Raw genomic sequence first — 15,904 nt, 5'->3', positions numbered from 1 at the left:
CGTAATCTGGTATCTTCTGCAGAATATCCTTCTACTTTAACTTAATTTTTAATCGCATATTTTCTCTCGACATATCTTCCAAATAACGTTAGTCGTCTATTTTTTTAAGTGTAGTCAGACTTCCATAATTATCTTGCTTGTTAAAATCTCTGTCCTCTGAAAGCTAAACTTCGATATTATTAGAGCTGCATGCACTTTGATGTCACTGCAGTGGATGCAAATCTAGTTGCATGCAAGTTCAGCTGCTTGACATATTTAGCCACTGGAGAACAAACATGGAATCTGTTAAGTTCATTGATAATGGTGGCAATATCTTCTTTTTTCTTTTCCTTTTATAGAAAAGAGGAGAAGACAGGCTCCATCCACCTCATCAAGAGAATGAAGGGAGCACGAGAGGACACAAAAAAAATACATGAGGAATCTTCTTTTTCTTTCTTTTTTATGTTTTTATTTTCCTACAAATTATGTTTTTATTTTCCTCAAATATTTCACAAATAATTTAAAAGTTTAAATAGGGTTTCATGATGCATAGTTATTCGCAAACTGAAGCAACAACATGCAGACCTTATATTTATGTTTATTTTTTTAAAAAATTTTCTCTTGTAAAGCATATAAGAGGAAACATGAATAGCTTTAATGCCTCACCTAATTAAATTTTTTCCTCTAAAATGTTCGATAAGCATGCTCCTCCTACCTTTTTGGTTTTTTCTTATTGCTTTTCCTCAGCACAAGAACCAAATTAGATATGATATATATTTTAAGAATGAGTAAGTACGGAGGCCATGTAAATTGATGAGGCATCAGCTACTAAAATCCAACAGATGGCATAAGACGTCAAGGGCTTTTGCCTTGTAATTATGGATTGTTTACGTAGAACTTGTGTCCATGGATGATGCATAAGTAAAAATTCCACTGTGAACATCTCTTATTTCTATTGGATATTTATAAGTCTCTACTGTTTGCAGAGTAGCAAGTCCAGGGTGATCATCTCCTGGTGCTGGTCTCCATCTAAACGGGTTCTACAATGGTTTTTTTCTTCGAATTCCTACCTCTTTTGGTAAGAAGATAGCCCTGCTCTTTGCCCGTTGCATAAACATTTGGTTTCCAACTAGTCTTTTTGGATAAGGTCCTATGTTGTTACAATACCTAGCTATAGTGCATAAAAAATATTTTGCTTGAAAGAAAGCGTTGCCATAGAATTTGCTTATGATGCTCGTGACGAGTTCTCATGCTCCAATTATACCAGAAAATGGGTGAAGAAAAGAATCAAGCTACAAAGAGTAAATAGAAGTGTAGCAGCTCAAAAGACTAGGATATATGTGGTAAGTATTTCCAATATACGTGGTAAGTATTTCCTATATGAATAATGTCCGGTATCCATGAGTTGTTTCTAAACTGGAACATCTCAACATGCAGGTTTATATTCTTGTATGGACGCAAGTTCTTCCTTTTCTTGAAATCCATGATATCAATTGAGCAATGTTATGGTAAGTTAGGACTTATTTGGTTCACATGAAAAGGAGAGAAGAAAGTGGGGTCAATGAGAAAATGGATGCCTTATATTTGGTTAGAGTTTTCAAAAGAAAGGGATGGAAAAATAGCTTTTACTTAAGAATAAAATTTTAGTATTTTTTGGAAAAAAAAATTATGTAGGACATAGAATGAATGGCCTTCTACCATTCCTTCACAATGCAAATACAAGAAGCATGATGGGAATTCAACACATCAGTTGAGTGATTGTCTAAGCTACATGTTGTACGAATAAATGGTCCGAACTTAGTCCCACATTGACTAGATAGCGGAGAGATCTGTTCCTTAAATGGAGAGGGGCTACCTCTTTCTCTTCAGATGTGAACCTTATGAGTACTACCAATCAGGCAGGATTAAGGCCTTCCATGGCTTTCGACGCTCTCGGGTGACGTTGAAGCTTTTTGTGGGGCAAAACCGTGCGTGGGGATGAGACTATGAAACCCTCCCAAAGCGGACAATACATCTCAGGAGAAGCAGTCGTTTCCGCTGTCTGAGCCCGGTGGGGACTGAGCTCTGGGATTCGGGAGATACCCTCGGCCTCATCAATGGTGCTTTTGTTAAGAGCCCTTGACCCCGGCACAGACCCCTCCGTTGGGGAGGCTATGTAGGACATAGAATGAATGGCCTTCTACCATTCCTTCACAATGCAAATACAAGAAGCATGATGGGAATTCAACACATCAGTTGAGTGATTGTCTAAGCTACATGTTGTACGAATAAATGGTCCGAACTTAGTCCCACATTGACTAGATAGCGGAGAGGTCTGTTTCTTAAATGGAGGGGGCCTAACCCTTTCTCTTCAGAGGTGCCTTTTGTGGGGCAAAACCATGCGTGGGGAAGAGACTATAAACCCCCCCAAGCGGACAATATCTCTGAAGAGAAGTAGTTGCTTCCGCTGTTTAAGCCCGATGGGGACTATGCTCTGGGGTTCGGAGGATACCCTCAGCCTCATCACTACATTTTTTTTTTTTAAGTTACTGAAGTATATTTGAATATTAATTTTGAGCCATAAATAAAGGTGGCAAGAAGAGAATAATAAACTTGGCATAGATATGTCGAGAGCATTAGAAAGTCATGAATGAGCTCCAAAAAAAGATTAGATTAAGGTCATTAGAGGGGATCCTCCCAGAAAAACACATTGAAATCTATACATTTATACTTTGTAGGAGGATGTGAGGTCCACGCTATATTGCTATGATTAAATTTTAAGGAGCAAAAAGAAGAGAGAGAGAGAGAGAGAGAGACAAAAAAAAAAAAAACATTAGAGGGGACAGGCAAATGCCAGTTGGCAGCCCTTGCAAACTTAGCTGGATTCAGATGAATAGTTTCTCCTTTTATTTTAATTTGAAAAGATTCTGGATATGCCCACGTAAGCTGTCCCGTTGCCCTTATCCCACATCGCTCCTGTAGGGATGGTACGTTGGTTGGCGGTCCAGTGGAAGGCGCACTAAATTGAAGATAGCAAAGTGGGCCATGTCTATCATCCAAACAAAGAACCCAATGCTGGCTTTTTGTGAAATATGTAAGTGGGCATGCACTGCATGCACCTAAAAATTAAACCTGACCCACTAAATGCATCCAACCCGAGATCATGGAACATCCACTTTGGTTCAACAAAAAAAAGTAGAGAAAACACAACCTAAGAACAAACATCATACATGGCACATCACAAAAAGGGGACCAAATCTTAAATCCATGATGGCCAAACCCTGCTATCTTTTTTGTGGTTGGTGATAATGTGGAGAGAAAAAAGTTAAGATAAATGAATGCTTAAAAAAAATTAAAATATTTTTTTTGTGCGCGCGTGTTTTTGAGAGAGAGAGAGAGAGAGAGAGAGAGAGAGAGAGAGAGAGAGGGGGGGGCAAGCTTTTCTGTAAATTGATGAAAAGTGTTCGCAACGAAAATTTCCTAACATGCGGCCCACAAAGTTCATTTTTTTGAATAGCATGGAATGGGATGGAAAATGTCCTATTTTAGACCATAATTGCATGAATATCCATTTTGTTCTTCAAGGGCTAGAACGGAAAATTAAAAAATCTTACTTGAATTTTGATTAAAAATAAATATATTTTTCAATAGCTTTAATTTTCATCAGCATTTTGGTTCTTATTTAATGTTGTATTATTGTTCCATCATTAAAGTATCATATCATGTATTGTTCTCTCTCTCTCTCTCTCTCTATAGGGCAAATGTTGTTTTATGTTTTTATTTTTTTTAAAAAAAATAAGATCCTTCTTTCATTGGTATGCAATGTTCATACAAAGAACTCTATTAGAATAGAATTTTGATTATACTGCATGATGTAAGATGCATGGCTTGATTCCTCACTTGAATGGGAAACAAATTTAGGTGTTTCTGGAGAAGAAAAAGTCGTTTTCAAGAATTCCAACTTCACCTGGCCCAACAGAGTAAATTGATGATCTCTGAGTTTTATAGTGATAGATACCTAACCATATCAATCTAGAAAGATGGCATCGAGAAGCATTTCTCCATGTCAAACCACTCTTATTCAGCTTCCTAACTTGGAGACTAAACAAATACATTTAATGGTATGTGCAAATAATAAACAAGTCTAGCAATGACCTCACAATTGCTTGTCCACATCCCAAAAGTAGTAGTTGCTAGCACTAGATAAATTTCCACATCCAGCCATCCAAAACCCTCTATGATTCACAGCTGCATTGCACACCTGTTATCCCTGAGTTTGCTAAGAGTTGAGACTTGGTGCTGGTTTTGTTGGAGAGGCGGCCACTGCACTACAAAAAAAAATAGCTTTTTTCGACGCTTTTTAAAACCTATATCAACGTCTATAAGCATCAGTATTTTGGTGCCAACGCTTTCAATAACGTCGCAAAAATGTTGGGTAGGTGGGAGTAGAATTTTTTTATACCAATGCTTTAAAGCGTCATTAAAGATAAGAAGTTGGAGCTACAGCAGAATTGATCGAGGGAGGATTCAAAATAGAGAAGAAGTTGGGGGAAGAGACGAAAGTGACTTTTCGGAGGAGCGTCGGGCTGCTGAGGTGGCTGGAGGCCACTATGGCTAGGGTTTCATTGCCTGGCATTTTATAGGGTGGGTTTTGGAGGGAAAAGTGTGGTGGAGTGGGGTGTTTAAGCGTCGTCCGGTGTTCGACGACATGTTCAAGCGTCGTCTGCAACTGTTGTATAGCCCAAAAGGCATCCGACGATGCTTAAAAGCATCGTCTTAACTTAGTGTTTAAGAAAAAAAATAGTAATAAGTGGTGAGTTAGTAAGTAGGATTCTGACGACGCTTTTAAGCGTCGTCTGCTATTTTTTTTTTTGGCCTTCGACAATGCTTAGAAACGTCATGTTATAAATTTGGTTTAGACGACGCTAAAAGTGTCGTCTTAGTTTCATTCATACCGATGCTATTAAAAAGTATCGGCAAATTTTGGCGTACTCATAAAATTGTCGACGCTTTTTTTTTTGCATCGGGGCACAAAAGTCGGAATATCTTATTTTTGTTGTAGTGCTGATTTGAAGAAAAAATATTTTTAATTGAAATTAGATTGATTCTATGAATGACTGACCTCATAAATCAATGAAAAAAATAAATACTAAATTTTGTTTCAGATCAGTGGATAAACCCAACAACAAACGCAGTTCCAGCATATGTTTTTTGTCTTGCAAAAAGACTTAACAAAGGCGATGCAGGCGAGTTCGGGACCCCGCCACCCCAATGATTTGTCGAGTATTGGTTCGGAGGGAGGGAATCCACCGGGACTTTTGAAAGGGCCATGCACGATCGGCCAAATGGCTCGTCGTCATCGGCCAACTTGTACGGCGGGCAGGGCCCAACGAACTCGAGGTGAATGGCGATGGAACTCGCGCCACCAATTAATCTATTCACTCCTCTATTTCTTATGCCACGTGAACTAGGGTTAGGGTTTAGGGTTTTCGCCCTTTCGGCCGCGGGCCGCCGCGACGGTGGATACGTTCCCACTTTGGTTTTGGAGGGAAACTCCCGGGGTTTCGCACGAGTGCGGAAAGCGGCGCGGGCTGTTGGCGGGAAGTTGCCACGTGCGCCGACTGGGTTTTGGGGGACTTTTGGCGGGAAATTCGGTTGCCTCAGCGGCCCGGGGGCCAATACGGGGGAATTACCATTCTTATTTCATTTTTTAAAAGGAAATGGATTTGTCTTATCTTTGGAACTTAAAGATAGGAAATAGGTTTTGTCTTTGGCGTTTCATTTTTCGCTTTAATTATATTAATGTAGAAATAAACAGCGGATAAGTGGATGGTCATAAAATGCGAAAATAATAATAATATATGTATATATGGGCCTAAGAGAAAAGGTGCATTAGATTAGAATAATAATATATCAAATTTAGGTTTTGGAGTTGTATTTCAACCCATGTCCTAGAGTTTTAGCTTTATGTCACACTAAAGCATGATTAAGTTTGCATGCATACAAAGGCATTATCATGAAAATAGGACAGCAACAACTGGACTGATTCCTAGTTTTTTCTTCTACACATGCAATGCCATACATATCGTGTATTGTTTGATGGTTATCCATCTTTTGAACACAAAGTCATTCAAAAATGTACAATATTTTGTGATAGAGCCCATGCACAAGATCCTAGTTGTTGTATGTATACATGAACTCACCTTAAAAGATGTACTGTTAGATATTCTTCATTGTAATCCATAAACAAACGCACGCATGCATGGCCCATGCAAAAGATCCTAGTTGTTGTATGTATATCTCGACTCTCCCTTCATGATCATAGATCTTAAAAGATGTACTGGTAGGTATTCTTCATTGTATTCCATAAACGTACGCAAAGATAGTCCGCATGGATGGTTCTTTTCAGGGCTGGAAAACATAGGATTCTTGGCAAAAGTCTTTGGACGATGACTTCGAGAGCTGAGACTATAAAGGGGAGTTGAAAGCCTGCTGGTGAAATAAATGCGACGAAACAGAGCTGTGCGTGCGTGTGTTTCTGACCAAAAATAACTTATGGGGAGAAATGAAGGGCCAAAGAGGTCTCTCCGTGCACGGGTTGCCAGGGAGTTTAATGAGTTTCCCTGAATATGCGAGCAGGGGAGCTTTTAAAATTCCACAACGCGTCCTGATTTGACGAAGGCTGGAGACACCCACATCAAATAAGCTGTGGGATTACACAACCGGGATATAAATGGTGATACCTCTAGATTTGGGTCTGCAAACTCCCAAATCTCAAAATTAAAGAAAAGGTGCATCTAATTAGATCCGGTTATGCTAAAACTAGCTTTCAAACCTTCCGTTAAAATCTTTTAATGCGAGTTTCTTATTTCAAGCATGCCATCATTATTGCTTGAAAGATCGACAAACAATTATTTAATCGATAACAAGTTATTGATGTCTTCGCCACCATGCCGATAGATTCAATGCCATGTTAATGTTTCCTCGAGGAAAAAGACATCTTGATGCGATGTGAATCGCCCAACGTTTTCATAAAGATAATGGAACTTCTTGAAGTCAGAAAAATGGGTCCAATTATTGTCTTTGGTAAACAAGATGATGAGTCCTTTATCCAACATGCATAAAATTTGTCAAGGATATAAGTAAGGTTCGGGTGGTATCTTTCGCATGAAAGAATGATCCATCCTCTTTTGCCATGTCGACCGTTTGATCTTGCAATATCTGCTTTGAGAGTTGTGCAAGATGTGATCTAATAGCTGACGTCACGATCAATTATTCTTTCGCTTGAAAGTTACAACTAGAATCTGAAAAGTAATAGGATAAGATATGGTCAACAGGGCTTTGTACACAATAAAATAATGGAGCAAGAAGAAAAGAGATAGAGAGGATGACCAGTCAAGGCATTCATATTACCCAATCGGCCTACCAAATTAGGGTTTCTTCGCTTCTGATTCATAGTTCACACTTATTGGATAGCTAGGAATATTGTTTCTTGACCAATGCTGGTCGTCCCTCATCACCCAAATGGTTAAGTTTCTGGACATGGAGCTGGAATCCTTCTAGTAACACATTATGTCATTATTGCATTTGAATAAGATGGGCTATTAGAGAGTAGAAGCACGGTAATTAAAGTCACTTTTTACTGGATTCATTCATGTATGTCGTATAAATAGGATGCAATTTTGTATGATGATGTGTCAGACTTCAATTGGCGTACAAGAGAGTGATCTCTAGGCCACACAAGTAGAGCAATGCATCAAACATGATTGCTCTGATGAGGTCCTTCTAACCTCACTTCAGGGTTTAGGCCAGATACATACTTCCCCATCTTACAAGCTAGATATGATTCAACACTTGCAGCTTGAAGATGTTTAAGATAAGATATTTGAGCAAGGTCTTTATTAAATGGCCTTCTCTTCATGCTAATGATGTGTATCTACCACCTTTAAGGACAAGCATCAATCTAAAAGAGTCTCCTAGAGGACAAGGGAACTCTGCTTAAACTAAACGGTTATACTTTCCACATCCTTGCATGGAATAGAAAGCTACAATTTGTACAATAATTGCACTCAACTTTCTCATAATGAAAAAAAATTAGCCATTTTGTGTACGTATGCTCCTTTGAAGCTTACATAGCAGTGACTTATATATAGCTTAGCAATTGCACCATTTGAATTATTCTATTCAAGGCGCACCAATATGTCGAAGATCTCTAAATACTCGAGAAAAGATTTAAGGATTCAAACCAATGATGCCTAGCTAAATTCAAAATCCAGACGGCTGAATATGATCTAAATTACAAAAATACCTAAAAACTTAATATTTATATGTTTTGATAATCTCTAATTTAATTATTAAATAGACATCAAAATGGATGGTTTTCATACCATGATACTTTTCTTTACTACGACTTCATCGTCAAAAACTAATAAAATCAAATGTAATGTATAAAGAAAATTTCTTTCTATGTTTTACCATTCTAATGTAATTAAGACCGCTCATTTTTTATAGACTTGATGCATAGATTAGATATTATCAAAATATATAACATTTTAGTTTTTAAGCATCTTTGTAATGTAGATCATTTTCAACAAGTTATATCTTAAATTTGGATAGCTATCTCCCTCTCATAAGTATGAAAGTAGCCAAAATCTTGTGGGGCGACATGGTCTTCTCCAAAGAGTCCATAGATGATATATATATATATATATATATTACCTTTTCTCACTCCTCCCTTGCATTATTGCATACTTAATAAAATGGGGGATGGTCTACAGTATCATTTAACATAGTCTATAAGATTATTCATCTATGTTGAGAGGAGAAGTAATAAATCCAAGGCAAGTGTAACGAGCCAGTAAATATAAGAGCACCATGGAGACCGCAACCTGGAGGTCACCAAACCCAGCATTCATTCCGCCAAGAAATTTGAACTTTAGACTTACTGGGAGAGGGAGGCTCCCACCGCCGCTAGCACTAAAACCCAGCGTATCTTTCCACCTGTCCATTAGAGAAGAGGATCCAATGTCTTGAAGGTCAAGTCGCATGTCCTCCTCTGCCCAATTTCTCTCCGTCTCGTTATGTTAATCTCGGCAAATTGCCTTTATCTTTTGTGAGAAGATAAATACATGATAACGATAAATTGGCACATCAAGAAAACCAACTAAAAATATTTCATGGACGCAAGACTTCAGCATCCTTCCATCTTCCAAGAATTATCATCTGTTTGGGTGTTTCCTGAAAAAATCCTGGCCCAATCTATCCCTGTTTATTGCACAAATAAGTAGTAGGATTATTTTCAAAACAAAATCCTTTTAGTTTAACTTTCTTAATCTGAATAAAACTGTTTGATCAAATTAATTTTGGACGAGTAGTTTTGTTCAAACTTACGTCGACATTCTTATGCTCAAAATTTATTAGATATCATGCATCAAGCTATACTGCAACCAAACAAAATTATATATCTGATCACATACTCGGTTCTTGCTATTATTTTTTAATAATTCATTAATAAAAATATTGATTACTTGGTATATCTTTATAATTGATTTTTAAAAAAATCTAATACAACAACAACAACAACAAAGGTGCAAATTAAATCTACATCCATGATGAAGGATTCGTCTTTCGAGATTTTAATGCAACAACAGGAAAATATCTAACCTTTGCCCCTAGGCCGAATTAGGATAAATATTTTCTTGTACATAGAAATAGGAGGTCAAATTTTTTCCATCCCTAATTATGATATCAAAACATAAACATATATCCTCGAATGCTCTCTCTAAGTCAACAACATGTTGAGATAAGGAAAAAAATTTCAAACTTAGATGCCTTGTTTGCTCTAATTTACTTCATGCTTAGGACATAAATTTTTAAGATTGACGTGTATCAAAATTGGTCCTAGAAATGAAATATTTGAAAAGGAAACGATCTTTCCATTTTAAAGAAGCTAGCAAGTGTCAAACATTTACTGGATTAATATCTAAATTGCAACACTTTTAAGATTACTAAATAGATTCAGACCTTTGGATTACAAAGTATGGCTATCTTGACATAAATATCCGAATATTAGAACTTTTATGGTATTCAATAAATTTTTCCTCTTTGGTCATGAAGTATAATTATCAGTCATTGACTGCATGAATATCTAAGTCTCAATACTTTTAAGATTTTAAAGAGATCCAAATCCTTAGGTTACAAAGTGTAACTGTCGTGCTATCAAACATCAATACATAAATTATTTAAATATTAGCACCTTCAAGATTATCAATAGTTCTCATGTGCCAACTACACGAATCTCAAAGAGTTTTGATCTTTTGTTGACAAACCACAAACTGTATATATTGAGTGCGTGAATTTCTAAAGAAAAATAATCAACAATACTTGTTACATGCTTATGAAAGATTGCTCAAATCTACTTATTATAACTTGCTAACGTAATAATCATTCAGCCCCATACATCACACCGTATCCTTCTGCATAAATTTTTTTTGTGCGCATGAAATGGGTCCATATTTTGATTTTTAAAAATTCTAACAATTTCATACTAAATTTGTAGAATTTTATTCTATAGCAACTCTAATGGTACAATAAACAAAAATATAAAATATTCGTAAAGATTTATTTTATCTTTTATTTTATTCTTCCATCACTATTACTTTACCGTAAAGCAAAAGAAAATCTTATAATGACATCTATCCAAACAATCAACTTTTGACCTACCAAAGCCTTTTCATCACTCCACAAATAAAGTTACTTCCACCATCACTTGATCATATTTTTAAAAATAAGAAGATTGCTGATTTCTAATTGCTCACTCCCCTTCACCCATGACACATTTCCACAAGCAGTGAATATTGGAAAACCTAAAATCAAAAGAGGCAAAAGAAGTTCTCTCTTTTATCTCCTTGGCTGTTAGGAGCCTTGCCACCACTCAATCTCTCCCCAAAATATCTTCCCTCACGATACATTCAAAGTTCACGTGCCTCTCTCCCTCTCCTCGTCAGTCCCCCACTACAAATACAAGTGGAAACCCCCGCCTTTCTATCTCTCTCTCTCTCTCTTTCTCTGAAAGCCGTCGTATGGTATGAAAGCTTGGCCGTAGATAGATATATTGGCATGGGAAAGTACATGAGGAAGGCGAAGGTCTCGGGGGAGGTGGCGGTGATGGAGGTCTCGGCCCAGTCCTCGCTCGGCGTCCGCACCCGCGCCCGCACCCTCGCCCTCCAGCGACTCCAGAAACCCTCCCCCCCGGACTCCTCCTCCTATCTCGAACTCCGCAGCCGCCGCCTCGAGAAGCCCCTGCCCCCGGCCCCCAAGGAGGACACCGCCAAGCCTAATAACCCTACACATCGAACCGGTGCCAGGGAGACGAATTCCGGCTCGGCGTCGTTGAGGAGCGACCCCAACTCCAACTCCAAGAAGGGGTCGGCGGCGGCGCCAGTGGAGGGCCCGGTGGCCTCGCTGGATGCCGAGGTCTCTTTCGGGGAGAACGTTCTCGAGGTTGAAGCCAGGGACAGGTGGGTTGGGTTCTCATCTTTGCTTCTAAACTCGGCTTCTCTACGGTTTCTGGCTAATCTAGGGTTTCTGTCTCTTGCCCGGTTGCTGGGGATGAGTTCTTCTTCAAAGTTTATATATTTTGTCAAGAAATCATTTGTTTTGTTTCTTCTTGTTTTTAATCATAGTGGAAAAGGGTAGATACTACAGAAATGGCTCCGTCTTATTTTTCTCCCATTTTTATTATCCCCTGTTTTTAGTATTTTTGGTGTTCAGGGTTTTGTGAGATAATAGGGATATATATATATAAAAGAGAGTCTCATTGGATGCTAAAAATCATGGGTTTTTGAAAGCTTAGTCGTGCTTTAGCTTCACGCTACTCTCTGTTAAAGAGCTCCCAAGAAAAAAAATTCATCTATATCTCTTTCTTGCTTGGAGGTTCAAAAATCCCTGTTTTTGGTTAGGCCGTTAGGGTTTTGATCTTTTAAACTTTTCTTGAGTTCATGCAGTGTATTCTCTTTTTGTTGCTATGCTTTATTATGTTTATTAAAAAAGATTTTTTTTCCTATGCTTTTTCACTTGCTAGCTGCTGAGACCTTCGGACATAATATAACTTTATATTCTCTCTCGCCAAAAGTTATCTTTTATAGTAGGAAAACTTCTATTCCACAAAAAAAAATAATTAGTTTTTCTCTCTCCCTTTTCTCCTTTTGATTCTCAGACCTGTTCCTTAAGTTAAATACCGCAAAATCTTATCTTTAATGTGGTCATATTCGTGTTGCTGAAGCCTTGGTACTATGTATGTGTCGCTGCAGAAGTCCCTGATTTTTGGTTTATTTACTTCTTTCACTGTCGTTGGGTTTGTTCTGTTGTCTAGTTTCTGGAACATGATTACGGCATGCATATAACTTCTCTGTAGGCTAGGGCCATCTTCGGTCATGCTCTTCTATTATTACTGGATTTATTATAAAAGGAGATTCTCTTCATGCTCTCTGACTCGAGTGTTGAAGGGGCCTCCCTCTTGATCATTCATGCCTGCAAGTGATTTTTCTATTTTTGACATGGCATGAACTTGATGAGACTTTCCCCTGTTTATGAGGTGTTTGAGAGCGTCTATCAAGCAGCAAGCAGTCTTATGGAACTTCTATGTCTATATAACTTGGTTTACCGAACTAAAACCAAATATTTTGCTTCTCTTCTCGGAGAAACTTGAGTGGCTTTCAGATATTTCGGATGCTATTATAGTTCTATGATTCCTCCTTCCTCATGCTTGAAGTCAGGGGAAGGCATGCCGGTTGTGGGTCATTCCGTATATTGGCCAATAACCGTAGAAAACACAATGGATTTAGTGGGCCTTGTTAACTCACCCAACTTGGAGGGCTATTTTGTTACTTTGTGCGACCTTAGACGAAAGTTGGCTGCTTAATCTTCACAGACTGGGGAACAGTAAAGCTGAAAGCATTAATGCATCTGTACAAAGTGTCCGCATCCAATACCTTTCTATGGCCTTCTCTGTTCATATCTTGTTTTGCTTAAAATTGTAGTGACGCTGGGACCATCCCTTGGCTGCACGTTGCTGGGTGTGTTGCGTGTGCTGTGATTCGTGATAAGCTCCAACAAAGAACAGGTTAAGGAAAACAATAAGAGCAGACTCAACAATCTTCATTTGTTGCGAACATTCTGATTGCTCAAGTTTCTTGTAGGTTGCCAATGCTCTTCCTTACCTATGGTGATCGTGATCATGCTTGTAGCTTAAAGATTTCTTTTTTCCTGTTCTGCTTGTGAGATTTTTTTTGTTTTGAAGTGATATCATATTGCTGATTAATGAGCAGGTCCAAGCATGTGTGATTGTTAATTTGAATTTTTGTGGCACTCTTCACTGTTGACAGACAACCATTGTCAGGAGCATGAACCAGTATCTGTTTGTTCATTTAGGGGCTTGTCTGATTTGATTTAATGTGCAGAGTCTTTACGTAGATTTCTTGTATTTGATTCTCTGGCTTACCCATGTGACTTGAAGTTCGCAGTGGCTTGTGTGTCCTTCCGCAGTCACAGGTGCATGAACCTGGGGAAAACTTTTACCATAGGTTATTCTTCTCTAGTTCTCTCTGTTAAAACTTTGAAACTTTATTCTGGTCCATAGTCATCGTTAAACCTAATTATTGAGGCTGATTTAGCTGTCTTTAAACTATGGAGAAGATACGTTTGCGAGTTCAAATTGTCCATAATTCTGCTTATGTTCAAGTTTCTTGAGGCCAAAGTGTATTCTTATGATAAGCAAAGCTTTTCTCCCCCCATCTTTCTTCTCTTTATATTTCAAAACCTGTATCCAGAAATTGTGAAAAAATGTAGATTTTTCATGAGAACATCCACACAGTAGTGGTGTGATAAGGGTTTTTTGTGCTACAATTTGGTTGCAGGAGTGTCAGGGAGACCACGCCTTGCAGTTTGATAAAGGATTCGGAAACCATTGGGACTCCTGGTTCTACAACCAGACCTACCAACTCAACTGCCACCAACCGGAGAATGCAAAATTCAGTGTGCAGGAGCATCCCTACCACCCATGAGATGGAAGAATTTTTTGCTGGGGCCGAGCAACTCCAACAACGAATATTTACGGAGAAGTATACATGCTTCCGTATTCTACTTTTTCTCTTGATATAATTCTGAAATAAGCTACAGAGAAGTATACATGCTTCCGTATTCTACTTTTTCTCTTGATATAATTCTTAAATAAGCTCCTTGCTATCCTGTATGATGAGTGCAGAATCTGAATCAAAAGGACAGGCTGATGAGTGAGTTTTTTGGCAAAAGCTTATTTGCATAAGCATCAGCATGTCCTATAAGCCTTAAATAAGTGTTGGCAATACTTTTGAGCAGAGATAGCAGTTTTGGAAGATAAATGAAGATATTAATCAGTGAGTTACAATATTTGTTTTGATTTCTCAATCCCTTTTGTAGGTACAACTTTGATCCTGCGAATGACCGCCCGCTCCCTGGCCGGTATGAATGGGTGAAACTGGACTCGTAGATGGCAGATCTTCGGTCTGGTGCTGCTTCATTTCCTGCAGCTTCTCCATTGATCTCTGCTCATTGGCTATCGCCGCCGCTTCTTTCTTAATATGTTGTAAATTTCCAGAAGACCCAAAGATAGTTTGTAGTCCAATGGTCTGTAACCCATACGGAGCTGGTGTTACATCTAGGTTCAAACTCACTGCACTCTAACAGATCATGTAGAGGGGTGGAGTAGGTGTCAATCTTATTTTATAATTTTCCTTGATAGTACTGGTGTTATGTATTAGGCTCTTTTGTTGGGTAGGGGTATACCATGCTGCATCTGATCCTGTATTTTTGTCTATACTGCTGCTGATGAACCTGAAAAGCTCATTGGGAAATAAAATGACCCATTTGCTTATGTCTTCCACCTCTGAAATATCTCCTCTCATTTTGGATTCATCTTTCCCTTTTAAATAGTTTGATGTGGATATGGTTCTCCATATGATGCTTAGTGGCTTGGGTGAATGCCTTGTTTCTGCCGGACTTTTAAGGTGCTCTTTGTTTCTACCGTAGCTACTTGTTTCTGCCATAGGGTTGAGGGGCCTTTTTTTTTTGTTTCGATTGTAGCTGGTGAAACATCTTTTGCTTGATGAGATTGCTCCCACGTACTCTTTACTGTTTGATGATTCTGTGGATTTATTCGGTAGTGTTTGTGCAGGCGGTAAGTGGAAGCAGCTTTCTTTTTTCACTGCTGGTAAATTTAGGCTATCAAGGTGTGTTTTGAGGTGCGTCTGCTTTTTTGTTGCTTGAGATTAAAAGCTGCAGGTTGCCTTCTGAAACACTGTCCATTCAAGACAATACCCACACTGGATACTGCCCATTTTCCTATTCATGCTGGAATCCAAGACTCCCAAGTGCAGGAAAGAAAAACATGGGTACAGCTTTTATTTCCAGGAGGTGGAGTGGTTGGTGGATTACCTCCTGGCGACCATACGAAACAGTGTCTGCCAAGCAAGAAATGGATCAAGTTCTCAGTTTGCTTGGTGTTTTTCAAGGCCTGTTTGGCTTGCGATGGCAATGTTTAACTGTTTAACTCGTTTTATTTGTTTCAACCCGTTGTAGGTTGAGCTGGATTACTTGTTTAATAAAATAGCTAGGTTCGGATATCTATATTTAACGTCGGATTTGGATTAACAGATTTTTGATCTATTATATATTTGATCTCACCTGTATCTTGTCCGAGTTTTCTTTCCAGATGATGCTGTTAGATGTTTGATCGCTTATTATTTAGATGCAGTGCTCTCCTCGTTGCCAACTCTCGAGCCTTTGCCCTCCTTCTACTGCAGAAGAAACCGCATGGGCAAAAGTTTGATGGGTTGCCCATCTGTGAATTGCTTTCGCCTTGTTAAACCAACTGATATGGTGGCCGTGATGGAGAATATTGAACATGCTC

The 15,904-nt window shown here is 38.5% G+C and overlaps 1 protein-coding gene across 1 annotated transcript; it reads left to right on the top strand.

Annotated features, from left to right (window-relative positions):
- Window positions 1-11,000: 11,000 nt before the first annotated feature.
- Window positions 11,001-14,876, top strand: LOC103703908 (cyclin-dependent kinase inhibitor 5-like). The gene is made up of 3 exons (XM_008786959.4): window positions 11,001-11,477; window positions 13,875-14,078; window positions 14,416-14,876. Exons 1-3 carry the CDS (start codon window positions 11,077-11,079, stop codon window positions 14,483-14,485), a joined length of 675 nt encoding a protein of 224 aa, XP_008785181.2. The 5' UTR covers window positions 11,001-11,076; the 3' UTR covers window positions 14,486-14,876.
- Window positions 14,877-15,904: the final 1,028 nt, after the last annotated feature.

This window comes from Phoenix dactylifera, chromosome 5 (genome assembly GCF_009389715.1).
Source record: "Phoenix dactylifera cultivar Barhee BC4 chromosome 5, palm_55x_up_171113_PBpolish2nd_filt_p, whole genome shotgun sequence".
In the NCBI taxonomy this organism is placed as follows: Eukaryota; Viridiplantae; Streptophyta; class Magnoliopsida; order Arecales; family Arecaceae; genus Phoenix; species Phoenix dactylifera.
Note: the sequence above shows the minus strand (reverse complement) of the source record. Positions and strands in the feature narration are given on the sequence as shown.